The 27,003-nt window shown below is 38.6% G+C and overlaps 2 protein-coding genes and 1 long non-coding RNA gene across 5 annotated transcripts in view; 1 reads left to right on the forward strand and 2 right to left on the reverse strand.

Annotated features, from left to right (window-relative positions):
* LOC148725687 (uncharacterized) overlaps positions 1-892 on the reverse strand; it is a 6,659-nt gene extending 5,767 nt beyond the window's left edge. Inside the window, exon 1 of the long non-coding RNA XR_015990585.1 lies at positions 1-892. This exon is cut by the window's left edge and continues 120 nt beyond it. This is a non-coding gene — a long non-coding RNA (uncharacterized LOC148725687).
* Positions 1-13,128, forward strand: part of LOC111333581 (photoreceptor-specific nuclear receptor) — a 13,434-nt gene extending 306 nt beyond the window's left edge. The window contains exons 2-5 of one of the 2 annotated variants that reach the window (XM_088730111.1): positions 3,322-3,516; positions 3,998-4,279; positions 8,709-9,266; positions 12,284-13,128. In XM_088730111.1, coding sequence (XP_088586237.1) covers positions 3,489-3,516; positions 3,998-4,279; positions 8,709-9,266; positions 12,284-12,525 — 1,110 coding nt within the window. In that variant the 5' untranslated portion in view covers positions 3,322-3,488 and the 3' untranslated portion in view covers positions 12,526-13,128. Of the gene's footprint in view, positions 1-2,822; positions 3,517-3,997; positions 4,280-8,708; positions 9,267-12,283 lie in introns of those variants that run through there. The other variant, XM_022939188.2, reaches the window with a different exon arrangement.
* Positions 13,129-14,055: 927 nt separating this feature from the next.
* Positions 14,056-26,769, reverse strand: LOC111333580 (alkaline phosphatase). 2 transcript variants are annotated; one of them, XM_022939186.2, is made up of 9 exons: positions 24,261-24,482; positions 22,305-23,829; positions 19,207-19,539; positions 18,074-18,319; positions 17,751-17,987; positions 17,250-17,393; positions 16,717-16,824; positions 16,123-16,404; positions 14,056-14,724 (listed from the first exon to the last, which is right to left on the reverse strand). In XM_022939186.2, the coding sequence occupies exons 2-9, from the start codon at positions 22,393-22,395 to the stop codon at positions 14,498-14,500; spliced, it is 1,668 nt and encodes a 555-aa protein (XP_022794921.2). In that variant the 5' UTR covers positions 22,396-23,829; positions 24,261-24,482; the 3' UTR covers positions 14,056-14,497. The 2 variants fall into 2 exon arrangements, with proteins under 2 accessions (XP_022794921.2, XP_022794922.2); XM_022939187.2 differs by lacking the exons at positions 22,305-23,829; positions 24,261-24,482 and adding an exon at positions 26,613-26,769.
* Between the last annotated feature and the right edge of the window lie 234 nt (positions 26,770-27,003).

Consider the following 27,003-nt stretch of genomic DNA (forward strand, 5'->3'; position numbering starts at 1 on the left):
GCTCTGTAATTAGTATCAAGGCTCGAATTAGGTACATAAAATTGGAAAAAGATGAAGTTATTCCTCATGCATTTCAAAAAATAGGCGATGTAAGGAAGTGCCTGAAAATGATAATAGCCCTAAAAAAACAAATCATTTGTCTAAATATGAAACAAAAGCGATCAGTTCCTTTGTTCTTCTCGAAAAAAGGGATATATTCATTGCGCTTTTCACAACTTTTTTTGTTCAGTGTCTCGCACACTGCAACGATGTTTTCAGGACCACAGCAAAAGTTGAATTAATGATAATAGTAGTGTCAGTGTTATTGCATTTATACGATGTGAAAAATTTGCGAAGAGCATGAAAGAAATAAACCGATAATTCTCGAATTTAATTTTTTTCTTGGAAACTAGACAAAAAAGAAAATTAACCTATTTCCTCTGACAAAATAAAAACGCTGAAATATATATCTAAAACTGATTTTCAGCCAGAGGTTTTGATGGTTAATGGCTTTCCAAACGAAACGGCGAATTTCTCCTTTCTTGTCAGTATAAGCCCCGAAAACGGTTGCTAAACATACATTTCCCCGTTTGCTATGAAATCCATGTTTGCTGGTCAACGGCAAACAAATTCATAACACCATAAAACCGTGCATGGACTTCGAGATAATCCTTCTACATTGAGGATATTTTTCATGTATTCTTCCACCGATGAAAAGGTTGAACTTCAGTTCCACCATCTCCGAGAAGAGACAACTGGCGATTGTGTAAAAAAACACAGTAAGGTTTATTAGCCAGATACAAAAGAGACACTTTTTTCAAAACGGAAATTGTGGGGAAGTGCACTCTGGCAGGTGAAAAACATTAGCATTGTTTCAGAGCAAGCTTTGAAAATGTAGCGAAAGAGTAAAACTCACATCCAATTTATTTCTCATTAGATGCCGGAGATGCGCCTTTTAACAGAAAGTGAATAGTTAAAGTAAATAAACCACTTTCTGTCTTTGTAAAATAAGCCGGAATTAAAAATCAATTCAAAGAAAAACGGCCAATTATGTAGCAGTTTTAGTTTAATTAAATTGCACTTTTTTCAGGTCTAAATTGTGGGTATGACATCTTCAGAAAGCAATGAGATATCATGTTGTATTTACTTTACTTGCTATTTTTTCTTTACAATATTAATCGGACAATTTTAGACGCTTTGGACAAAGCACTTGGACTTTTTTTTTTATCAAACTATGCATTTTCCCCGGCAAAACTTTGGTTCCATTTTCATAATCATAAAATCTGTTCTGAAAAATCTTCTTAAGAGTAAACACTGTAAGCTTTCAGCAAAAGAATGAGGCATGGTTTTACCATAGAAAAACTGAAGTTGTTTTATGATCAGATAAGTTGAAATAACACTTTATAACCAGCACAACTCTTTATCGGAACATTACTAGCTGTTTAAGGGTCCACCTACTTTTCAATAGCTTTGTAAAATTTAATACTCGGGTTAAAAATGAAAGAAAAGGAAAGATAGAAAAATCAAGAGATTTATAGACAGCCAAAGCGACCGATTGTTGAGTCTTAAATTGTGAAGTTTTGTAACAAATACTCACAAAAAAACTTTGGAATAAATCGAGATACTTTGATTATCTGATCGTCTGTTTGGCACTGTGAATGACATTTCTACTGTGCTCGTTTATTAAAATGATATTAAAAAACGTGTGTTAAAACAAAGACTTTATTCTTCAGGACAGCGGCCATCTCAATTTAGACCGACTGAGAGGAGAATAAGCAAACAAATACGAATGAGAGGAAATTTGAGTTTACTTTTTCAAGGGTAAAAGCCAATTCTCTTTTGCCATCTGCTGCGGTGAAGGACGTTAGTCCAATGTAAACTTTCAACGGATCATAATCAGGTTTTTATTTATCTGGAAATATCAAATTTATTCAAGTGTCTTTGTAGCCACTGGGAGTTTGTTCTCAATAATTGGCTTAGAATGTATCTAATTCCATCTTGGAAACAATCGTGTTTTGTTTGGGGAGTATCTTAAGCGATAAATTATTTTCATCGCATTCTTTTCGCTTCTATGACTGCTTCAAACAAACCCTAGTTTCACATTTTTTACCCCGAAAGCAAGGCTGAAATTTCTCCAAATTATCCATAAATGTCAAAATTCTGCAGTGATAGCGGATGTAAAAATAAAATGTATACTTTGTGCGGTAAAACGCGTTAATTTCACTGGTAACCATTGATTAAGAAGATTCCCTTCCTGCTAAGATGCCGTATCGATATATCCAATCAATTATACATTTATCTTGGTGATAGAAAAATATCGTTTTTATGTTTACAAAACGCGTAAAACCGCGGACGTGTATAGTCTAAGCAGTGGCAACAATTTCCTCGTAGTGTTAGTTAAAACAGTGATGATTACAGGGCAATTTAAGGTATAAAACATTTGTACTTTACCAAAAGATAAGCACAAGGCTAGAGTCTATGCATCCTTTATTAATATCACAGTTCCTGTTGACAGTCGGATGCAAAATTTCTAAATCAAATCACAATTAAAGCTATTCTTGTGACAACGGTGTGAAAAAAAATCACTACGCTATTATTATGAAATCTAAACTTGACGCATAGAGCAATGGCAGGTGACTAGAACAATATGGACAAGACACTGAGCAATTTCCGAACGCAACTCCAAAATAAATCCGACAATGATTTCCTTAAGGTTTCTATCGGTCAAAAAAGAAAGCCATTTCATTGCTTTAAAATGTAAACCATTTCAATTCTGTGGAAGCCAATCAAAGATGCACGCGGCGAAAAGAAAACTCTATGGGGCGGCGCGTGCCACAAATTACCTATATTCACATTCAGTGCTCTAAACACATAATGCGTACCGATAATTAAATTTCGTGGTGTGATATGAGCCGTTTGTAAGAAAACAAGCAGTTTTGAATGCGGTGATACTGTAATTAAAGTTATACAATGGTATCTTGCAAAGTTGGTTGCGAAAATAAAACCATTCAGCTGTGGCTCCCCTGTCTTCGGAAAAAGTTGTTTGGAAAGTATTTGCGAACAAGAAACTTTCCAATATGGACGATATATGGCTCCTGTTTGGACAGCACGTGTCGAACACATTATCTACAGATTCTATATACATAGATTCAACATTTCAAAGCAATGGATCGCTAATTGTTTTGATGGCGAATAAAAGTGTAAAAAAGCTGCGAAAACACTTTACCGCCCAAACAAAAGTCATTGATGAGCAGATTAAATTACAAAGATGCTACTGATCTACACGGTCTTTCATTTGAGGTACCCACCTTTAATTAGCTTTACGAACCAATCACCGCTTAGGTGGGTCAGGTGATCATCCTGGCAGCTGGTCTAGTCAAACTACAAGGTGCGACAGCAGTGTACAAGTCCAAAAGCCTCTTTACCATTCGTCAGAGACTATAAAACGCCACGACCTCCGAAGAGGAATTCGCCAATTTGAAGTCGTCGTTTTTTGGTTCAGTGAAGACATGGAGGTCGAACAACACACCGTAGTAGGTAAGACGCTGAGAGTCCAAGTTTATTCATTCCCTTGGTATTCTATTGACAAGCCTACGGAAGTTTTCCATGGAGTGAGTTTAAAAGTTTAGAGTTCTTAAAGGGTTTTACTTTTAATTAAAATCCCATTAGCTAGAATACGACACTGAGGTGTAGCTATGTTTCCGCTTCAAAAATGTAGACTCCGTCTTTATTTTTTCGCTCCGGACAGCGCGTAACTGTTTAGCTCGTCTAGGTATTTCATTTATGCCTGGGGAAAGACTTCCTCCGATACTTTTCCATTTCCATGGAATCACAGCAAACCAAAAATTATTATATCAGAGGAAAAATTTATTTGGCTAAACTAGAATTCGCTGCCTTGCTGGAAAATCCTTTTATCTAGAGAGATTTGAAATTAATCCTGAGCAAGTTCAAAACTTCGACACTTAGGGTCTTGCGACAGGTTTTGTGACTTTTTTGTTTTGACTATCGCACTATTCAGAAGATCGAGACATGGAGCGCGACAGCTCTTCCCCAAAGAAACAAGAATCGATTGAGCGCAAACCCGAAGTGCTGTGCAAAGTTTGCGGGGATATTTCGTCAGGAAGGCATTACGGAGTGTACACATGCGATGGCTGTAGCGGTTTCTTCATGCGTAGCGTGCGAAGAGACATGGTGTATTCCTGTAAGGGCAACGGAAATTGTGTTGTTGACAAGAAACGACGAAATCAGTGTCAAGCTTGCCGGTTTCAGAAATGCCTCGATGTCAAGATGAACAGGTTCGGTAAGTGAGAAAGTTACTCGTAAAGTTACTTTTCGATCGTCATCAGTTCATCATCAACGCAACACGCTCACGCCCCGCGAATGGCTCAATGGCCGGCCAAGCAATTAAAACTTGCCCGATCATGAAATTTGTTTTCGTTTTTGGCACATATCTTAAGAGAGGGGCTTAACCTAATTCCAGCGTACCATTGTCGAATAATCGACGGGCACAACGCATTGTACGTGATGTTTTGTAACTCATTTTGAAATATATCATTAAGGTTCAAAGAAGGCGGAAAGCTTTTCTAAAAAAATGTGACGCGATGATGATTCGAGGTGATTTTGTTTGTGATGTTTTTCGCTGTAGCTTGGAATGCGCTTCATTTTCTTCTACTTTGGGAAATATTAAAATTTAATTTGGCGACAGAATGTTTACTTGGGAGATCCAAAACGTTAAAATTTCAGAATTTTTTCGAGAAGTTCTCAAAGTCGATATGTTTGATGTGTGTAAGTTGAATCAGAGATAATATGTTTGAGAGAGAGTGAAAGCGCCCGAAGAGTTTTACCGTATTTTTACAATGTTTGGTATTTCGGAATTTTCTTTAATTTGACAATGTGATAGATATTTGGTGGATGATATTTTGATACTCCGGCGGAGCCACATTGTTCCCTAAATACATTGAATTTCGAAGACAGCAATTAGTTCCAATTAATCTTTATAATAAAAAGGAAACGTCAAACTTTCCTTCCATTCTTCGCTGACAACAAATCACTGTGTATTTTCGCAAGCTGCGGTTTAAGAACCTTCGCAATTAAACTTTATTTATTCTAAGCCAAGGCTATGTAGCTCTCTAAGAAATTAGAGTTTCCCAACGAAATGAGTAAATAAACGTGTCCTAATGAAAAGCTAGCATGATATCTTGGGAAGATTAGAAAAACAGTAAATTGTTACAAGTGATAATCTGCGGCATTTCCGAGAAGGACATATGTCCAGCTAATGAGCACAGGTGAAAACAGGTCTTTGAAATGTTTCACGAGGAAAAAAAAAAAAAATTGGCGGTTTCTTTGAGAAAGAGCTCCTTCCCCTCAGTATTAATGCATAAAGGACGTTACATAAACTACTAGCGCATCAGAAAATTCGCTTCTTGGCTTTTGGGAGGCGAAAAAGATGAATGTGTTGGGATGTCGACCCGAATAGGTTACCGCAGGTGATCACCAGATCAATTGCAAAGACATTTTGTTCCATTCATTAAAATAGACAGACCGTGTTTTTCTTTTCAAAGGTAACTCACCCGTATTCTTTGATAAACAATAAACTGAGTTCTTCAGCGAGGAAACAAATGCCTCTATTGTCTTTTCTCTATACAATTTCTCGGTTTAAAAAAACTTTGTGCGACACGAACTTGAATCCTTACTTAAACTGCACAGCTTCAGGGCGAAAGCAGTGTCTTGATTCAAGCTGGGTTCTCAAACGAAAAGAAATTACTCTTGCCAAGCTAGAGAACCGGTGTTAACACAATTATGGTTTATTTGAAATTTAGGCAATTTAGAACCTCCACGCCGCTTGTTTTGAATAGATTAGTATAGATAGTGATATACTATTGTAATATAGGGACGGACAGTGGGAACTCGATCTAAAGGTAAACAAAAACGCGTGGCGCCCTAAAAACATTTAAACGCCTTTCTTTTTACGATATTCTTACTAATGGCGCTGAAAATACGCCCTCACCAAAAATACCTCCTTTTCGCCATTAATCCACGTTTTAGACGCATTTAAGACTAGAGCTGAAACGGTTTTTTTTTCGAAGAACCTCAGTTGCCTAAAGGTTCTGTATAGTACCTGAGCGGGTTAGAGCTATGTTTAAGAAACAGCTTTTGTTGTGTACGTGCTTTCGTAGTAAACAGTGGTTTTTCGTTTTCTATGGTTCGTTCTGTACATTGTCTTCGATAGGGCATTACAATTTAATTCCATTATAAACAGGTTGTTTTGTCATCTGATCCTCTCGAGTTGTAGTAAATTTTATGAATGCACCGACTTTCCTTGAAAAAAGAAAAAGTCTCTCAAACTTCTCATGTCGTTGAGTTGCGTGTTAAAAGCACTTTTCCAAGTATTCATTTAATGGAGCCCTAGATATCTTATGAAACCGCTAAATGCCAAGATAGTTTCTTCCTTAAAGAAGATATTTCGCTGACGAACAGCAAGCAGGAGGTCTATCCGCTGCTAGCATTTTAAAGCCACAAACAATTTGCGACAAAAAAATTAGTGTTATCAGAAATTTTTGCGCGTTGCCAGTTTCCTTGCTAGAAAACAGTGCCCACAACTCCCTCAGGTTATTAGAGAATAAACATATTTGTTTTAACGTTGTTTGATAGAGAAGTGTTCTTGCAGGTTGAATGCTACCTTTGCTGTCTACGGAGAACTGGCTAGACACGCTTGAAAACTTTAAATCTTTCCATACAGTCAAGAAACCTAACTCTCCAAATCCGAGAGTTTCTTTCGACCAAATGCAGTCCAACTTCAAAATAAACTGGCCATAAAAACTTGTACTTTACAAAAAGAGCTGCAGAGAAGACCTTTTCTCTTCTATCCAAAATAAAACAGGATTTGCATTCTGATGTTGTTCGAAATATCATAAGAATTTTAATGCGAAAACTTTATGTTCTCATCGTTGACAGAACTAGAGTATGAAAAGGTAGGTCACAGTTTCCAACGTCAGATCTAAATGAATCAAACGAGCGCCGTGGAAAAACAATGATATAACTAATATCAAAATGACACAAAAATGACAAATAAAACAGAGGTGATTCAGTAAGTCATAACGGATAGAATGAATGCGGGAATGTTCAGCTTTCGGATGGTCTCTGTGGTAACAAGTCCACGGGTTGAGAAGAACTGAAAATTAGCGAGGTCATTGAAAAGATATTTTTATGACTTTATCGTAATGAAAGCACTTCAAACCATGTGAAGACTCGTTAAGTAGAGTGTGACAAAAGCAGCCGCTGTATTGTTCAAGTCATAAACACAGAAGCCCTTACGTCAAGCATTGTGCAATTTAAAAAAAAACCTTTTTTGGATCGTTTCCTAGGTTATACTGTTAAAAGAACAGGCACGCTCCCACTAAGAGAGCTTGTAGGCTAAAATTTAATTGTTCTCACCCTAGGCTTGAGAATGAAGGTACAAGTGTGGCTATTAACAATATCAGTCAGTATGTTGCCAGGCTAAGGCAGAACTCATTCCGAACAAAACACCAGATGTTCTATCTCCTAGTTCGACAGACTTTTGTTGATTAAAGGACAGAATTAGTACGACTTGAACGCTATGCAATTTTCAAATGTCGAGTTATCGTGTAAATGAGGCATAGGTTTCATAATATTTATATGCTCCGCAAAACCGTTTCGTTTCTAGGTTGCAAAAGTATTTCTAGGTAATGTTAACGGCTGTAAATAATACATTTTGCTCTTTCCTACAATCGATCAACAATTTACTTGGCAGTTAATTTTACGAATAGTTCTTTTATTTCTAGATTGAAATATCCCATGCTATCACCTATCGGTAAAAAAATTGATAAGGTAAAATAAAACTAGAACATAATCATGTCTTTAAAAACATTTTTCCTATTTGTGCCTCGCATGAATAAAATATATACTACCGCCCTCAAACAAGATGTTACTCAAGATGGTACATTTTCAATATTTCATAGTTAAAGAACTCAGAACTTTTAATTCTTAATACGTTTTAGGGCTGCATCGGTAAGAACACATTTACAGATAGCTATTGCACTCAACACATTGTAGAAATAAGGAACAAATTTCGACTCGAAAAGTGTAAAATCCTCTTAAATAAGAAAAACTCCTTCGCTAGAATCCAGTGACATGACCTTCTAAAAAATTCATTTAATGGTCACAGAACCTCAATATCTAGCGTACAACAATATCTCTTTTAAATTGCATGAATAGGTTTATAGTTTAACCTGAACACATTCTTCAAGAGTTCGTGGTGAAAATGTCTTTCAAGTGTAACGCAAATACAATAAAGGCGAGGGCTAAATGGAACATGCCAACTTTTTGATTAGGACGATAAATTTGTCAACAGTGAATCCAAGACTTATGTTCCTGCTTATTTTGAGTTTAAATCATTGCATTTTGACTGTGGGAAGAGAACACGCAATATTGCTTGGAGGGGAATTTTTTTAAAGCGATTAAAGCTATAAAATGTACTATAATTTTTATCCTCGCATAAGCTATCTTAAATATTTATATGTCACAATTGAGTCGTAAACCTCCTCAAAGGTTTCTCAGGATATAGATTCTAAAATCCCTTTGCGAGCAATTTTTACCGTGCATTATATTTTGTATTGTCGTTTGAGTGTCATTAAAGCAGAAACACGTCCAAACACTTTCATATTTTTCTATAAATATAGAACGAATCATCTTAATTTTTTGTTTTCCAGCCGTCCAACAAGAAAGACAACCGAATTCCGCCCGCCTTCTAAAACCGCCCATGGGGGATGAATACGCAAGTAAGCTTGTGAACAATGACTTCCTGACAAGTCTGATTGTGGCGGAACCCTGCCGGGAGGCCGTACATCGCTTTGGGCATCAAGCGCCAGGAATTCCTTATCCTTCGCAACAAGAAATCGCCACCTCGCTGTACTGCTCGACACCCGATGCCATCTGTGAATCTGCCGCGCGTTTGTTGTTTATCTCGGTAAAATGGGCGCGAAATATCCCTTCATTCGTGAATTTACCGTTCAGAGATCAAGTTATTTTGCTGGAGGAAGGCTGGAGGGAGTTATTTATCATGGGAGCCGTCCAGTGGAACATGCCTCTCGAGGTAGCACCTCTCCTAGCCGCGGCAGGAATGCATGTGGATAACACGCCTGCGGAAAAAATTGTCGCTACCATGGCCGATATTCGTATGCTGCAAGAAATCAGTGCGCGATTTCGAAGTCTCCAAGTTGGCGAAGCGGAGTTTGCGTGTTTGAAAGCAGTAGTTCTTTTTAAATCTGGTAAGTTGATAGAATTTAGCATCTCGAAAAACCCAGTTTTTAACAAAAAACGTGAATAAATCAGTAATTACATCGTCAATTCACTAAAATTTGTACCATAAACTCCACTGAATAATCTTAACTAGGAATATTTTCTATGGCAGTATTTCGTAAACAAAGTCCAGTCACATGTCTTGTGAGATGTAAACCAGAAATATATCATGAAGTATAAAAAAACAAGACCTGCTTCCAAAAGTTATCATTTAAGTATGGAAGTTATTAATTTTCATGTAAAGCAAAGCCTTTATTCTTCTTTGCGATGGCACAAAACAGAACAATATTAATACCATGCTTTGTATACTGAGTTTGACACGTTTTTAAAGAAAAACAACTAAGCAAAAGATACAATGGGCCTTTACGCCTCAGGTTCATCGAAGTCTTTATCTTGTGATGGATTGGGTTTGGAAAGCATTTACCCTGAGTGCTTGTAACAGAAATGGGCGTTCTTGTTCTTAATGGTCTGACCTTACTTAAAATCCCACTAATGATTCAAAATTAGGAGTCTTGTATTTTGAAAGTAAAATTTATTCTAGAAACGAGTAATCCATTTGAAACTCTACACGAGCACATGTTGTGAAGGTCGGAGTCGCGCAATGCTAACCACTTAGATTAAAACGCCAAGAAGATTAGCCTCGTGTAGGGATTTTTTTAGTTCTTCTTTATTAACTGTGTGTATCAATAACCATATCATAGAAAAATCAAAGCCGCTTAATTTACGCTAATTACAATACGCTTTGCTGAGCGCAACAAGCCTACACTGCTTCTCATTTATAATTAAAATAACCATTTCTCTATGATTGAATTCCTAAATAAGACTGTGTGCTTCGGTTATTGAAATATGCTTAATTACGACCGTAGTAAATTTCTCATATTAACTTTAATCAAATATGAAACTTATACTCTTTCATATTAATGATGTCGCAGAAACCCCATATGACTTGTTATCTACTTCGAATAATTTTGCCTTAAAATACAACACATTAGGTCAGGCGACTGGAAATCTAATTTTCAATCTATGTGCAACCAATTGAGAGAGTTTTATTATCTTCAGTACAACAACGACGCGTGTTTTAGTGAGAAACTTGAAAACATATGAAGTTTGTTTTTTCTATTTGTCAAAGAGTTTAGAGTCTCGTTATTCCACTGTCGGAGTTCGAAGTTTCTTCAAAGGACTTCAAGTTGACGTGGGTTTGATGAGTGTTGAGATTGCACCAAAGTGCTTAATGGAACATGCCACAACAAGACAAATTGGTACTCGAATGGAGTACTCTAAGATTACCATCTAAAGCCTGCAGTCCAAATTTGGGCGGCATTGTAAAGAGTAGGTATTTGATGTTTACATACCACAAGCTCTAAATGGAAAACAGTTGTTACCAGACAAGCAAAACACTGAAATATTTAAATACGTACCGTTCTATTCCTTCCAGTTCTCCTGCATAGTCTCGGCATATGGAAAAATAATCGAGAAAGCATGAAATATATTTCTCAACCGTTTCGAATGATATCAAAACACGTTCGTCTCACTCAAAGCTTTGATAGCTTTCGATAGATCAAATCTACTTTTTGATCTATCAACGTCAGGAACAACTCATGACCCCAAAAAAATCGATTTTCTTCTTTAAGTGTATGATAAAATAAGTGTCTCTGTACCGATACAAAACATCTAACAATACTCTACAATGAAAGTTCTCATGTCTTTAGTGTCTGTGGCTTGAAAGCAACGCGACGGTATTTTTACTCTGCGGTTTTCCTGAAAACAGGTGTCTCTTGAAGAGTAATTCAATAAAAAAATAATCTGGGATCATTTTACCACCCGCCATGCTTCGAATGTCAAGTTTTATTCAATAATATATCCAATTTACTGCTGTTCTGACCCAACTTACCACGTTACTAACTAAGTCACGATACAAGTCGGTAAAAATCAGTGATTTTATCAAAGCTTTTTTGATAAAATCAAAGCTTTTTTGGAGACCTTTTTAGAAAGGGAAACTTTACAGGAATGCCGAAACGAAGCTGGACATAAGATGATACACTCCTTAGCCAGGAAAATACTAGGCCGAAAACTAGGGTGACTTCCATGGTCTTATCAACTGGACCATACCGTGATGTAATAAAACAGATTTAGCCTACCACGCTCCGGCGATTCTTTCCTCCGCTACGAATCTTTAAGAGTTGTGAATGGAACCCTTATCCAAAAGTTTTGTTATAGAGATCATTTGTAAGGTTTGTTGATCTGTAGGCTCGGTCGTATAATAAAGGGCGACGTGTTTTCTTCATGTAAGCATACGGACAACTGAGCGAATTAACTGGGAAAATGTTTATGTTTTTTTACAAGGCCTTTTACATCCCTCGTGAAGTTAGGCGAGGTAAACACAACATTATAAGTTTCCTGGTTCCTGGATTGTTTTTTGACGAACACTAAAACAGCCCACATGGAGCAAATTATCCTTTTCATAAGCAAGTGGCTTATGTCCCACAAAGAACTTTAATTTATTAAAATTCTGTAATTTCCCTGAAACATGAGACTGCTGGGCATTTGATTGTGCATATAACAATAGAACAAATATCGTGGTCAATCCAGTTTTGAGCGTTAGTGAAATCAGAGGACACTGAGTAAAACATCATGTTCCAGTAGTAGCTGGCCTATCACGTAGTCTGTTAAGCCTATCCAAAAATTCACAGACTCATCCACTGATGCACTGGATTGTTGCAGTGAATTGTGTACGAATTCATGTCACGGGGACACCTTGTGCGACTCGTGGCGCCTCAAACTTGTTTGAAACCATCTGTTAGCGTAACCTCCCCTGTGGCTCAATAAAAGTGAAATTTTTCCTGTCAATGACATATCTTCCCCCTCCCTCTCCCACAAGTTAAGACATCCCTCCAGGATAATCTTACATCTCCCCCCATCCAAATTAATTTTTAACAAACCATTCTGTCCTCTCTGACAATTTTTTTTTTCCTAACCATGAAATCAGAGCTCAGAGGACTACGAGATCCACAGCAAGTGGAGTGCTATCAAGACCAAGCGCAGATCATGCTAGGAGATTACATCAGGAGGCATTTTCCCGGTCAGCAAGTTCGCTTTGGGAAGCTTCTCTTGATGCTGCCGTCGCTCAGGATGGTGAATCCAAAAACTATTGAAGAACTTTTCTTTCGACAAACTATCGGAAGCGTGGCCATCGAGAGCTTGCTTTGCGACATGTTCAAGTCAAGTTGAACAGGACTCGGTCATCGATCGAAAACGAAATTACGAGCGCAAACGTTGCGCAAAGACAATCGATACCACATTTGCTACTCGGTCAAAGTGACTTACTTGTAGAACGTTGTGTGGTTTTTAAAATTGAATCAGACTAGAGAGAGAAACCTATTCAAGCCGTGATTAATGAATCACAGCCACAATCAGTTTTTTGTTTATAGAATCAAAAGAGTCTCTAAAGAATACTAGCAATAAGTAAACAAATAAGTAAATAATGTAAGCTAAGAATTAGGACGCAGTTACAACGTTACACGTTTTCATTTACAGTTTGGAAAAGCATTGCAAACGAAAACGTAGAAAGTTGCCCACAAAGAAAACATGAAGTCATTCAAGGATCACTTCTCGGAGGAATTCGTTTCCATGTTCTTCGATAAAGAATACAACTTTCAATTTAATTAATCTTTGATTTAGAATCAGTACATGACTAAGGGCTTCTTTAGCAAGCTTTGAATATTCGGTGAAAACTGACGGTGCACACTTGCGAAAACATTTTACAACCTATTCTACTATAAAATAGACTGAAACTGATGTAGATTTTTATTAAAGTTAGAAATCTTTATATTGCTTGCGTTCCAACTCTATCTTAGCTTGATTCTTCAACTCACATGTTAGAACAATTTTAACTTGAGAGTCCTAAGTAATCCAAGATTCCATGGGATTTGCTTTCCCTTTTAATTGGTCAAAAAAGTTCGCGCCAATCTCTCAATCTATCAAATGCAAACCTTGACCAACGGCAACTTGGTCGCCGGCGTTTTCCCGCGCTTCAGGTAATTGGCTGTTTTCTTTTTTTTCCTTTTCAGTTCCTAGTCTCAGATTCCTTGAAGTGTCTCATGCAAACCCTGGTGTGCGAGGCGACCAACATCGCTTCGAATAGCTTGAATCCATGCATGTAATTCGTGGAAAGATATCTTCAAGTCCTCCTTTCGATCAATCTTTTTTTTGTGCACTTCGGTAAATGGCACTGCAGTTCTGCGGCATTTTGTTAATAGTACGAAAACACATTTGGCCCTCTTGACCTCGTTTTCGTGCAATTCGCCCCAGTTTTTTACCGGGTGGCGGCTATTTTGGAATAAGTCGTATTCTCCTTGGTTCTGATTATTAGGTTGCTGTAGTTTTATGCTCAATCGAAAAGCAGTAAATCCCCCTCAGAGCTGCCATAAATTTAATCGTGAGAGTTTGGTATTTCACCAGGACATACAAACATTGGCCCATAAGTTACTTTCTTCACAACTAGATGAATTATCTTTTTCATTGGAAATCTGATTTTGGAAAGTATACGTTTTGCTGCTTTATGCATCAAAGTGTGAAACAGCCCGTGACAGCTATCAATGTTTTCCCCGATCGTTTCTTCTTTTCTCATGAGTATTGATCTTAAGAGTAAATCTTTGGGAACGGAATTCGCTTAATAATAAATGGGCATTATATTCAGTATTAAACAATGGTCTGACCAAAATGCATGCGTTCTCGAATTGTCCAAGTGAGGAAGTTGCATTTTCATTATTGCGAAAATTTCTTTAATCAGCGCCATAGCTACCGATGAAAAAAGGCATACAATTTGCAGATCGTAACAAATCTTGATATCATTGCTTAATAAACCAATCTCTACACGGCTGTACTCTTTTTCCGGCTCAGATTTTTGGCTACAGCCACTGACTACCTATATTGTGCCAACGATTGTCTCAGTAATGATCAGTGGTAAACTCTACATCTGCTGTAAAAAAAATCTTACCAATCAACACCTTAAGCGAAAGTTTCTGATAAAAAAAAGAGCAGTATGAAGAGGTAAATATCAGGTGAGTATAAATGATTTCGCTCGTGAAACAAGAGAAGTTCCAACTTGCAACAAAACCAATCGTCAACAGCAAGTATCCGTGATTGCCGCTACTCACGCTTTCTACTGCAATGAAAGGTTTGATCTTAAATTGAGCGTCACTCAATGAAAAATGCGCACGGCTACGATAAACAGAACAAACATAGCCATGGGCATAGAGAGAGAATTTCCTCCACTTTTAGGAATGGGGCCACCTCTGCTCACGTGCTTATCACATGTATCCTGTTTACTCTCACTCAGGCAAAGAGCGTGATCCATCACGTGAAAGACATACGGCTGTTCCACCACTCCATGGAATAAGTACGCTCCGGGTCCATCTGCGTAAACCCCTGGAAACACGAAAAGAAAAATTACAACAACTCTTAATAACCTTTCAAGGACTTAAGTAACAATTTGCCCTTCTTGAAAATTTTACCCTTATGTTTCCAAGTTCAAGCGTAATCTCTGCTAGTCTTCGGTTTTTTAGTATGCGGAATCGCCGAATTATCTCGAGAAATTCTGCGAAAAAAAATCCTCACTAATTAGTTGAATCCTTACGTTTTGACATTTATCTGAAGTTGAGTCCATCCCGCCTCAACACCGAGCATTTTGGGAAATGACCGAAAGGAAGAAAGAGATTTACCAGGCTCGACAAGGCATATGACTGTGAGGCGACTTCTGACTGATTCAATTCGTTATTTTATCGGCCTTTGTTTAACCAAGAAGTAACGAAAGTAGATTGACTGGTCGTTTCTAAATTTCAATATTTCTCAAAGATGTCACGTTGAGAGTAGAACGCATTCTTCCGGCAGCTGGGTAATAGTTCAACCCTATAAGACCAAGCCAGAATTTCTCCTTACAATATCAATACAATATTAAGCAGAGAAGTAATGAGAATAAAGAAAAATATAAATGAGGGAATTATTTCTTAATCCACTACCAAATTCTTCGAAGTAACATCATAAGCAAACAGTAAGGAGAATTATAACATAACCAAAGTAAACAACAACAAACATATGAAACATATGTATGAACTGCGGTTATGAGACGTATATGTGAACGATCCTTCGCAGTAAAGCACTATTTGAGCAATAGTGAAAATCAGACCTGAAAAAAAAAATTTCAGGCCTGTACGGGATTGTTAGCTCAATTGTTAGCTCAATTGGTAGAGCGCTGCACTAGTATCGCAGAGGTCAGTGGTTCGAATCCCGTACAGGCCTGAAATTTTTTTCAGGTCTGATTTTCACTATTGCTCAAATAGTGCTTTACTGCGAAGGATCGTTCACATATACATAACCAAAGTAAAGCGTGCGCTCTGATTGGTCAATTCAGCGTCCACCATTTTCCCATGGGTGTACGCTGCTGACGTGAGCAAATGCAAAGACTAGTTTTCCGTACGCGCTTGTTTTTTCTGATCACGTAAGATTTGTTAAATAAAAGAAAACTCTTTTGCTACAGTGTATCAATGTTATGTTATAAAACAAATGGTAAACGCCACAGTGTACACTATTGAGTTATGGATGCACTAGAGAGGTTTGCTAAGCAATCAAGAAGCTAGAGTCGCTCTCGTCTATCGCCTCACGTGGCTCTTACGCTTCTTTCGTGCTTAGCAACCTCCCGCGTGCATCCATAACTCAACAGTGTACGCTGTGGTGTTTACCATTTGTTTATTAGTAATGAGATCTAGGGAGTGAGAGGTCTACGGAGAGGTTTGAGTTTGATGGTTTCTTGCCAACTCTAGTTCTTACCGACATCTTCGGATGCATGACTTTCATAATCAAGGAGGACCGTAGCTTGCTGAAGAAAGTCTTTAGCGTCTGTTTTTACACCGCGCATGTCCGGTCGGGAACCATTCAATCCACCGGGGCCATCGAAATACCCAAGGGCAGTATAAGCCTTACCGAAGCTGTCATTGGCTTCTTTGCCGTCTACGTTTACCTGTACACCCAGCACAGGGTTCCCACGCTTTGTATAGCCACCGATTGTGAAGACGTGAGAGTGGTCAGCGGTCACTGTTATTAGGGTATCGTCTTGAAAGTAATAATAATGATGATATTTATAATAAAATGGTGAAGTTGATCAAAACCACTGTAGTCCCGGATTAAAACCGACTTCATAGAAAAGTGCAAACTTTGCACTACATGATTTTTCTGATGTCGGAGGATTGTCCTCTCAAGTCGCCCAAGAGACAAAAAATAAAAGCAAAAAACAAAAAGCAAAAAACAGAAAAAGAATTATCTCATGATGCGAGGGGGAACCCCATAGCAGCATTGTCTGTTAACACAAAATTTCTGAAAAGTCCTTCTATCGTCAAGAACAAAGAAAATACTTAGAAGAATCACCTTTCTGCACAATATCGTTCGCCGTTTGGACCGCTTTGTTGAATGCAACGGCTTCATGAAGTGCATTATAGGCCGAGCCATCGTGGTGTGCATGATCAATGCGCCCCCCTGTGGATATAAAAGAGAACTCGATGGCTGAGCTTGACGCAACTTTTTATTTAAACAGGAAAGCGAAATATAAACGCATTTTATCGTGAACAGGGTCAAGCTTTTAAGCAACCTTGTTTCCAGTTTGCAGCCTCGTTTTCACTCCTTCTCACCCGCTGAAGCGAGAAAGATCCCCTTTTCTCTCTACAGGAAACAGGAAGAAGATAAACCCTAGGAACGAGGATATCTTACCAAACTTAAGTGTACCCACCCTCCCACCCCCCTTCCCCTACTCCCCAACCCGGGTATCAACAGTTCTCACTGTGCGTTATCGATGTGCTTTAGCCCAGTGATTTCTTGCATGCGTCCAGGATATAGCGTGGCTAACATCAATTGTTTATTGTCAAGGTCACAAAATCTACGTTTAGGCAATGAGAAATGTGTACCTTCGACTAAAAGAAAGTATCCCTTGGGGTTCTTCTGTAGTATTTTGATGGCTTTTTCAGTCATTTCTGCAATTGACGGCTCTCCTAGTGTATCAGAGGCAGTTCGATCTGATTCGTACTGCATGTGAGAAGGCTCAAAGAGTCCTGTGACAAAGACGAAAAAATAAACCTTTGTTTATGCTGATCTTGACCATTTCCGTACGAGGATTGAAGTGCACTTAGCTCATGAGTATTTTTTGAAAAGAATGTTACAGATGATAAATAAGTAAAAGAAAAATATTACACATAGTTCCTGTAGGTAAGCATTACTTTTAAACTTACTGTTTCCCTCGATAACTTTCGTACTAATTAAATATTATAACCTTCAAAGTGTTTTCTTTGATTTTCTACTGGGACAAAACTTACGTATAAATGCCAGTCAAAGTGTATTTTGGCGACGTCTTTTTTAATAGCAATATGACCTAGAGGGCATGTCTGGAAAAACAGGTTAAAAGGACGTACCTAGCACGCGATTAACCTTGTTCGGGTCAATCTTGTCGAAGGCGGTTTTGTTCCAAACGTAGTGTGAGCCGGGATATTTCTCCAACCACTGTTTAATCAGATCTTTGTTATCCTGCCTGTCTCCTTTCTTGTCCGGATACTCTGGGTCCGATTGGTTTTTGTGCATAAATTCCCGGCGTCCTCCAGCGAAGACAACCTCTATACCATTGCCATGAGAATATTCGACAAGCTGCGTTGCTTGAGAAAGCAAACATAAAAAAAAAAACAAGATTCAATTGTAAAATACTGGACTTCTATCTTAAGTGTGGGACACATTCATTTACCAATATCTTTGCAGTTGCTTCCGTCATCCTTGACCTTTGAATTGAGATCTTTGTCACTTTCCCAACCCCTATCGACTGAGTGCGCGTACGAACTCGCGGGAGTCGCGTGAGTGGCTCGCGTGGTAGTCACGACTCCCGTGGACATCCCAGCCCTCTCAGCGAGCGTCAGGATAGACACAACTTTACTTTTCTCAGTCAATGTCTCGCAATAGCCTCTTCTTACAGTTTCGTCTACACCAACAACGCCTGATAGAGAATCGTAGAGAGGAAAATAATCAAAGAAAACTACTATTTTGATTGTGAATGATAACATATCTGATTAGTGAGACCGTGAACTCAACAAAATTCTTAAGTCCAAAAATTTGACTTCAACACACCCACAAACTTAGGGATATTTGTCATTTTGACCTAAAGAATTGGGCAGGCGTTTCCTGAATGAGCAATTTTGTCCCCTCCAAAGCAATTAGTAGATAATTCCATTTTACAGAATTATTCAGTACCAAATGATAAAGAGGTATATCCTCCTCAGTTGTCAAGTTCTTTTTTTTCCGAGTCTTTTTCATGCACACCTTGGATAATGTGAGTTAGACATTTACACCCGTCTAAAAAGAACTTCGTTACAGCGACCACCCTTTTACAACAACCGTGCTCCTTCATTATAATGCTGTGTTCATCCAAACTATCCACCCCAACTGAAACCACTATACGAAGTAAAAGACTACTTTTCCACGGCTGGCAATTAGTTTTTCTCAATGTAAAGGGTAAACTCTGTTACATTCAAGACTGATTGACACCTATCCAGATGTCTGCAGTAAGCCGCGCCTCAGATTATTGCCGCTCTTCCTGGATAAGATCCCATTCAATCACAGGTTCCTCCGAAAATTCGTCAGTTATTCCCAACAAATCATCATTTACCACTGTGTTACACATTTGTAAGGACCATGGGGGCAAGGAAGACTCTAGGGGGATAGACAGTATTGGCTAGGAACGCAACACAATGAGCTTGGCCAAGCTTGAACTTGGACCGTTGCGATCCGTGGTCCAGCGCGCTAATCCCACGTGGAAAAGGCGTCTTCCGCCACCTATGTTCTATAGTTTCCTGGTGTATTCCATTATCATAGTTGGACACCTGCCTCCGTTAGTCTTTATGCCGTTTAGAAAAGCCGTCGCAGAACTTGCGGAGTCCGTTCCCTGCATGTCAACGGTATACGTCTTTACCAGAGCTGTCCAAGGAAACACCTCCCAGCTCAACACATTTTCCTCACCATACTCCATGTTCTTCTGCTGCCCGTCAAAGATGCGTGCGGCGGTGACGGTACTGATACCCATTCCATCGCCCAAAAACAAAACTGCACTCTTGGCAGTGTCTGTGTTCGGTTTCACCTTAACATTGTCTTTAATGAGCTTGACACCTTGTTCATACCAGGCATTTTCATCTTGATTAGCAAAAATATCACCGTTTACACCTCAAGGAAAAAAAAAAAACAAAGAACATTACATTGTGCATTGCGTAACTATCCGCTGATGAAAACAGATCCTTATGACTTGAATGATTCGTTTCTGATCTTAAAAAAAATTTCCCTGCGAACAATGGCCAATGAGAGACGCTATCGACTTTTATTACACGACTCGGGCAGTCAGAGGGCCAATAACTATAATCAACCAATCAAAATGCTCTATTGCTGGTCAATATTCTCTCAGTATTGGATCGCGCACTGTCACGAATGGTCCCGAATGATACCGCACTTGTGTCCCTTTGAACTTCAGTCGTATAATAAATCTCTTATTAACCAAGCTTGCTCGGGACCATACTGGAAGAATATCGGCGCTCGGTCCGTACTGTCAAGACCTCGGGCCGATATTCTCCCAGTACGGCCCTCGCGCTTGGTTAATAAGATATATATCTTCAAGAACTGTCATCAAAGAAGAAAACCGAGACAGGTCTCGAAAGTTTTTATAATCAAACGACAGAGAAGTTTTTAGGCGGAGAAATCATTCTATAGGAGTTTTGTCCAAAGCGGGTCTGCAACGAACGAACTGATCGACGTCTTTGTAATTGGATTGGCTAAAGAAAGCCGAACATCGCCCTTCACAGCAACTTATCAACGACTAACTCTTTGATGACAACGCTTTCCCAGGCACAGTTTTTGATAATCAAAACATTCGTGAAGTTAACTGCGGCTCGTTTTCTATTCAGAAATTTATGCACGAGTAAGTTACCAAACTTTTGAACTTTTGATCCAGTTAGTAATTCTGCTCTCTGACTGCGACAGGTTGCTTGTAAGTTATTTAAGAGAATTTGGTGTTATATCAAGATTTTTGCTGGATCAAGTGTTGAAATCGCGAGTACAAGTTACATGTTGAGCACCTCTCTAGTTTAAGGGTTTAGTTATGTCTACCATAATCAATGCTTTTTTATGCAATTTTAGTACTTTATTAAGTGGTTGGTTTCACACGAGTGGGTATGATGAAGTTAATTCCGTGTTGTTATTGGCATCCAGGGCTGGCAAGATGGGCCTATCTTGTACATTCAAGATTTCTCACCTTGTTCCCGCAAAAGGAGAATTCCCTGCTGTAATCTTTTCAGTGTCCATATCAACTGATAAATCTACGGGTATGATGTTCTTTTAGGTTTTGTTTTGTTTATGTTTTTCGCGTTTTTAACGTTCGAAACAAGGTCGGTGTTCATAACGACCTCATGCCAAGTTATAAACTCACATGTATCACGCCACCATCGCCCCACTCCTGATCACGTGAAACAGAGGGCAATGTCCATGGAGACTTGTCCTGACTTGTTAATTTATGGGAAATGAGCACGCGATCGAGGGAGAAGGAGAAAGAGCGGTGGGCAACGTACCTTGCCCTGTAGGCGTCTTATTAGGGCATGTTAACGATAAAAAGTGCACGATTCATTTGTTCAACTGGCCATGTTTGATTTGGAGCTAGGATCGGCGGTAGGGGAGAGCGGGTGAGAAGGGGAGAAATAATATTAATATCAAATATAATATTCACTCCCCACCCTCACCCCCCTCCTTACTGTCGCTCACCCCCTTGGTAAAAATCAAAGCCAGATGACGGCCTCCATTTTCGCTAAGGAAGTACGGAGTACTCGCTCGTTAAAATTACTCCTGGACTGCAGGCTCAACAATCCTATTCAAACCCTCAATCAATATACTTTATGTCTGTGTTCAGGTTCTTTTTGAGTAAGCTAGAATTAAGATTAAGATAATAATAAAAAATACAATCGAAGTTTTAAATTTTGTTAAGTTTGGTATGAGACTGTTTCTCCCTTTCAAGAGGATCAGAAAGTTTCATCACAGTAGAAACGCCCACAAATGTCTGAAGAGGCTTCTAATGTAATCAGACGTTTTTAACCCACAAATATGGTTTGAAGCTAACTTGTTTTGGAAAAGAGTTGCGAATGAGGACGTAAACCTTTAGGTGTCTAAAGTGTAGCAGTTTCTGAATGCCATTAAATTCGACGAAAGAGGTCTTTGAATTCAAGTACACATTGGTGAAACATTACTTTATCGATAGGTATCAGTCAATATAGATCTCGATCGATTCACTGAAATAAAATTAGAGCCCTCGTAATCACAGTATGTAAAAACAAATTAATCATATCCTTGTCGCAAACTGTTGAAGTCCTCGGAGGCTGTTCATATCTTCAATTGGTTTTATCAACTAAGTTGATAATATAAATAAGCCTTCGTAAAGAGTTTAAAGGCTTACGTCCATCCCTGCTGTTGCAAAATACTTTTCTTTCTGCTCGTCGGCTTAGTAACTTCACCGGTAGGATATCATTTCATATTTAAGGATGAAGTCCATGTCATGCTGCTAATGTATGATTATTAATGCTCAGGGAATTATAATATATTTTCAGTAAAAGAACAAAATTATGTCCACTAATGATTATTCCTTACAGAGAAAACGATAAGTGAGAGCATTCCGGTTTTTAATTGCTAAGGTTGATCACATTTTTGAGTATAAACAATCAAGACATGATGACGCGCACCCCTTCAGTATAGGCTGTGTACTTGCCCCTACTCATATCAAACGTTTGTTTTAATTGATACATCTCGAAATAACAACCACAAATCCTTGAAATCCGCGATGAAAAACTTTTCCTCTATCCTTCTTGATTTTCAAGCGTAGTTAAAGTTTATCAAAAATCAATGCTACTAATGAAATCACGACTTGAACTAAACCGAAACCAATCCATTTTTCCTACCTTGAAAGGATGTTAATTTTGATCCGTTTTCGTCAGACGTCAAGATTAGCATGAAAGCCATGACGAGAGGTGCTTCTGAGGAAACTCTCATCTTGAATTCAAAAGTAGGCGTCCCTGCAGTTTAATTCGATCTGACCTCTCTCTCAATTTTTTCCTTCTACTTCGCAAACAGGTTTCGTTGTTATGTAACGCGAAATTTGTTGGGTGTTATATACACGCTATGCAAAACGAGCATTCTTCTGTAGGGATTGGTAACGAGTTTGCACCAAAGCGAGGTCGGTCAGACATCGCCATTTCGTTGTTCGCTTTTTTAGCAGGGATTTTCTCGAAATCCTTATCGATATTTTGCCCTTGTAAATGCCTACACACTGCTGTGTTCCTCATTGTACCTTTAAGAGCCATCGCAATTCAGATGGGGAGAAAGTTTCATTCTTTAACTTCCCGAAGAATGCAGTTTTGCGAAAGAAATGGATCCATGCGATTCGAAGAGATCCCGGAAAAGATTTTGAACTAACTCGTCGGACTAAAGTGTGCACCCGTCATTTCAAGAAAACTGACATGAAAAAATCATTGAATGGTATTGTAACACTGAAGCCTTGTAGCGTCCCATCGAAATCCTCGTGGCATATGGCATCGCCAAAGGAAAGAAAATCGCCCTTCGAAACGCCAAACAGTAACAACACCTGTCCAAGATGAACCTACAACCGCCGATTCAATCACTGAGCCTGTAGAGATTGTACGCGAACCGACAATAGAAGAAAAACCTATAGAAGCACAAGCAGAGAATGCTAAACTTAAAGAAAAAATGAATGCACTTGAATCTCAACTTCAGGATCTTCGACTGAAGTCAGAACGATTTGCCAAAGCAAACAAGTTACTAATGGCTGAGCTCGATTCAGAACGACAAGAATCACTTCAGACTTTGTTTGATAATGAAATAATGAAGTAAGGAAAGATGAATTACAAAAAGAGTGTATGTTTCTCCAGAACAAACTTCATCACACAGAGCAAAAGATATTCAGCCTAGATAACTTACAATCTGATGAAAATATTGCGTTTTATACTGGTTTTCCTAATTATCGTACATTTTTAGCAATATTCAAGTTTATGAATACAGGAGTTAAAGGATATAATGTGAGGTATCACACTTCGAAGAAGAATGATGTGGAAGCAGATTTCTATCAAAGTCAGGTTAATGAGGACAACATTGAAGATCAGGATGATGAAACCCCAAAGAGAAATGTGGCAGACCAAGGAGACTGACACTAATTGATGAATTTTTCCTTGTAATATGTAGGCTAAGAAGAGTATTTGCTGCGCAGCACCTAGCCCACTTATTTGGAGTTTCTCAGGCCACTGTCAGTAGATTGTTTACAACCTACATAAACTACATGTTTTTGAAGTTTGGTCAAGTGAATATTTGGCACGGGGAAGCCAAAGAAGTTCTTTTCGACGGGTGTACAATTTGTTTATATCTGGATCGACCAAGTTTTGATCTTTTCCAGTTCTTACATACTCTTCTACCCTATAGAAATAAAGAAGAAACATTTTGATAAGATCACGAACAAAAGCAAATAAGAGGGTTGCTATTTTTACTAGTCCTTGTAACTCCCAAATAAAACTTTGATTTACATTGTAATATCGAATAAAGTTTCCCAATAAATCATCAATATACCATTTTTACCTCTTAAAAAGTCAACATTTCACTATTATATGAATAATCGATTCTCTATATAGAGATTTTACTGAGCAATCCGCATGACGGCGAAGCTCCGAAGATTTGAGTGCAATAATGGCGACTACAACTCAATACTTATCAAGCCATTTAATGGCGACTTCAGAAACAGTTTTATGACTTTTTGGATTGAAAAAGAAATTTCAAGCCGTACTTAATTGTTTTTAGCATTAAAATACGTAATTTGGCTGTCGCTAAGAATGAAAGAATCGTGAACCTACCGCTTAACAAGTTGCGCCTTCGTCTTCAAGCCCTTTGCCCGATCTCCTCTGCATTTGAGCCAGAATTTTAACTCATCTACTTTTAAACTACTTGGGTCTCTTCCAGAAAGTGAAGAACCCGGAATATCCGCTTCTGTAAGCGTAGAATTGCTCATATTTCAGTCTAAAACGGTCACCAATAACTCACATCTCTCTAAAACTTCTGTATAGTCACCCTTGTGCATGGCTGACCGACCTCGTTTTGGTGCAAACTCGTTACCAATCCCTACAGAGGAATGCTCGTTTTGCATAGCGTGTAGAGAATCGTTCAATCGGCGGATAACAAATAAGCTTTTGACAAAATTTCCATTTTTATTTATGCATCACATCACATTGCAAGGAACTGAAGTAAAACAGAACAATTTGGGGATCCTGTTGCACGCCTTTGCGACCCAAGAGCTAACAGTTCAAACTGCCAACTCACTGTTAACAGACGACGTGAAAACATCTTAAATAAGAATTATAAATCCTTAGGCGCATTTTTGAATGATCTAGCTTTGGGTACGCATGACAGAGGGAACTGTTTTAAACTCTCTGGCTAATTGGAAGACCCACTGTTACTGGTCTCAATTAGGGTTGTCCACATTTTGCTTGCATAATTTTGAGCGTAATAGGAGGCAAAAGTATCAAGTATGCAAAATAATAAATGAACTAAAAAATAAGGAAAATCAAAGGCAAGGGCAGAGGAAGATTATACAGAAACCTGTAAGGAACAATGCCAAAATGTTTTCGCAATCCATAAATGTTTTGAATAGTAATTTTCTAATGTAAATCCCTTGAGAAAAGTTCTTCAAATCTACACGACAATTACAAATCCTGATTAAATTAGTCTCCACCCATAAATTTTTGAAATTATCTGCAATCCAACGTTCTTTGTGATTCCAGAAAATTTTTTGTGCAATGTTCAACTATTTAAAAAATGATTTGACTCACGTCGTCGCGTCACGCGTCACGCAATGAGCTTTGATTGTGCGCTTTGGAGTAAAATGAGATTCTGACACATGCCTTGATACGTAAGGCCATTCTAAAACTTTCGTTTTGATGTCTGCTACGTTTTGTTACACACACGAGGAAATCAACGTGATAAGTTTAGCTGTGACTAACGATGCCCGGAAAGCGACTATAATTATGTTTGCACGGACTACCCAACTCCCAGCTCCGGAGCACTACGTATCCAAATCTTATTCAGTCACGATTATCCCATAGGCAAAGTTTACGTCACTACTGAACGAATGGCTAATAGCCACTGATTGAAGGAAGCCACGTCGTCGCGTCACGCGTCACACACGCGCGTCAATGAGCTCTGATTGTGCGCTTTGGAGTAAAATGAGATTCTGGCACGCCTTGATACGTAATGCCATTCTACAACTTTGGTTTGATGCTTGCCACGTTTTGTTACACATACGAGGAAATCAGCGTGATAAGCTTAGCTGTGACTTACGATGCGCGTAAAGCGACTATCTGCTTTCACTGACTACCCAAGACGGTCAGCTGCAGAGTACTACGTATTCAAATTTTATTCAGTCACAATTACCCCGCATGAAACGTTTACGTCACGACTGAACTATTGGCCATCAGTCACAGATTGATGGAAACCACAACAACGGTTCATTTCTGCCAGCCATACGAGTAACTAAACGCATACGTTGCCTTTGGGAGATGATGAGGACCTTGAAAAGATAAACAACAACGACAAATACACTTTCGAAAAATGAGAATGAGTAATTTCCTATTTAAAGGTCTTCAGAAACTTCGGAGATTCCGACGACCCTTAAATCTCATATAGAGATCGTAAACATCATTCCGTCGTTTTATGTTTTGGCTTAGATCTCGATTAAATCTGCAGTCATCAATTTTTGCTCAAGATTCTTTAATTACCCAGCGTCGACTTCTTCAGTGAAAGTTGGACGTTTTCGATATCTTTGTTGACGACACCAATGACTCACAAAAAGGGATTTACGAAGAGTCCTTAAAGTTGTACGAGAATAATAGACAAGAGAGTAATCGGAAAACGATCAGAACATTGAGGTCGCGTCAGATTTGTTTAAGATGTATGCAAAGCGATTTTAGGGAAAACTACTTAGCCATTGGGATGCCTGTCTATTCCAAAAGGCAAGGCGCAGAAATAAAAAACAATTGACAGAGATTATAGTTAATCCATATTTCTCTAGGGTTAAAACTCCATGTAAGGGTTTGCAAAACAAAACCTTTTGTTGTTATCAGTTAGAGACTGAAATCTAGCACATCAAATTTGCAGAATGTTAATCATAAGCTTTTGATTTTATATCTTGTTACGTTCAAATCGAGACTTACCAGCCAATACACACACCAAGGCAAAGAAACAGAACTTTACACTCAGGCAGTCAACAGTCATGGTTGCTAAATCACTGCACAACCCTGGAACGTGTACGAGTTACAAGCCGAACCCAGCTACACCACATGAGAATGATCAATGAAGTAGTATTACGTAAACGAATAGCGAACTATTTATGTAACAACAGAATGGTCACGCAATCGAAATATTGGATCATTAACATATAAATTTGGATCAAGTAGTCTGATTGTACGAGTGATACTTAGCCCTGATGAGGCCAAACGTCGGTAGCATTAATCACTGACATCAAACTGACAGGCTTTTTTAAGACCATTTTCAGCTGGAAAGTCAGAAAACTCACGAGTTCGTAGTTACTAAAAGTTGGAATCA

This window comes from Stylophora pistillata, chromosome 8 (assembly GCF_964205215.1).
Source record: "Stylophora pistillata chromosome 8, jaStyPist1.2, whole genome shotgun sequence".
NCBI classification, from domain to species: domain Eukaryota; kingdom Metazoa; phylum Cnidaria; class Anthozoa; order Scleractinia; family Pocilloporidae; genus Stylophora; species Stylophora pistillata.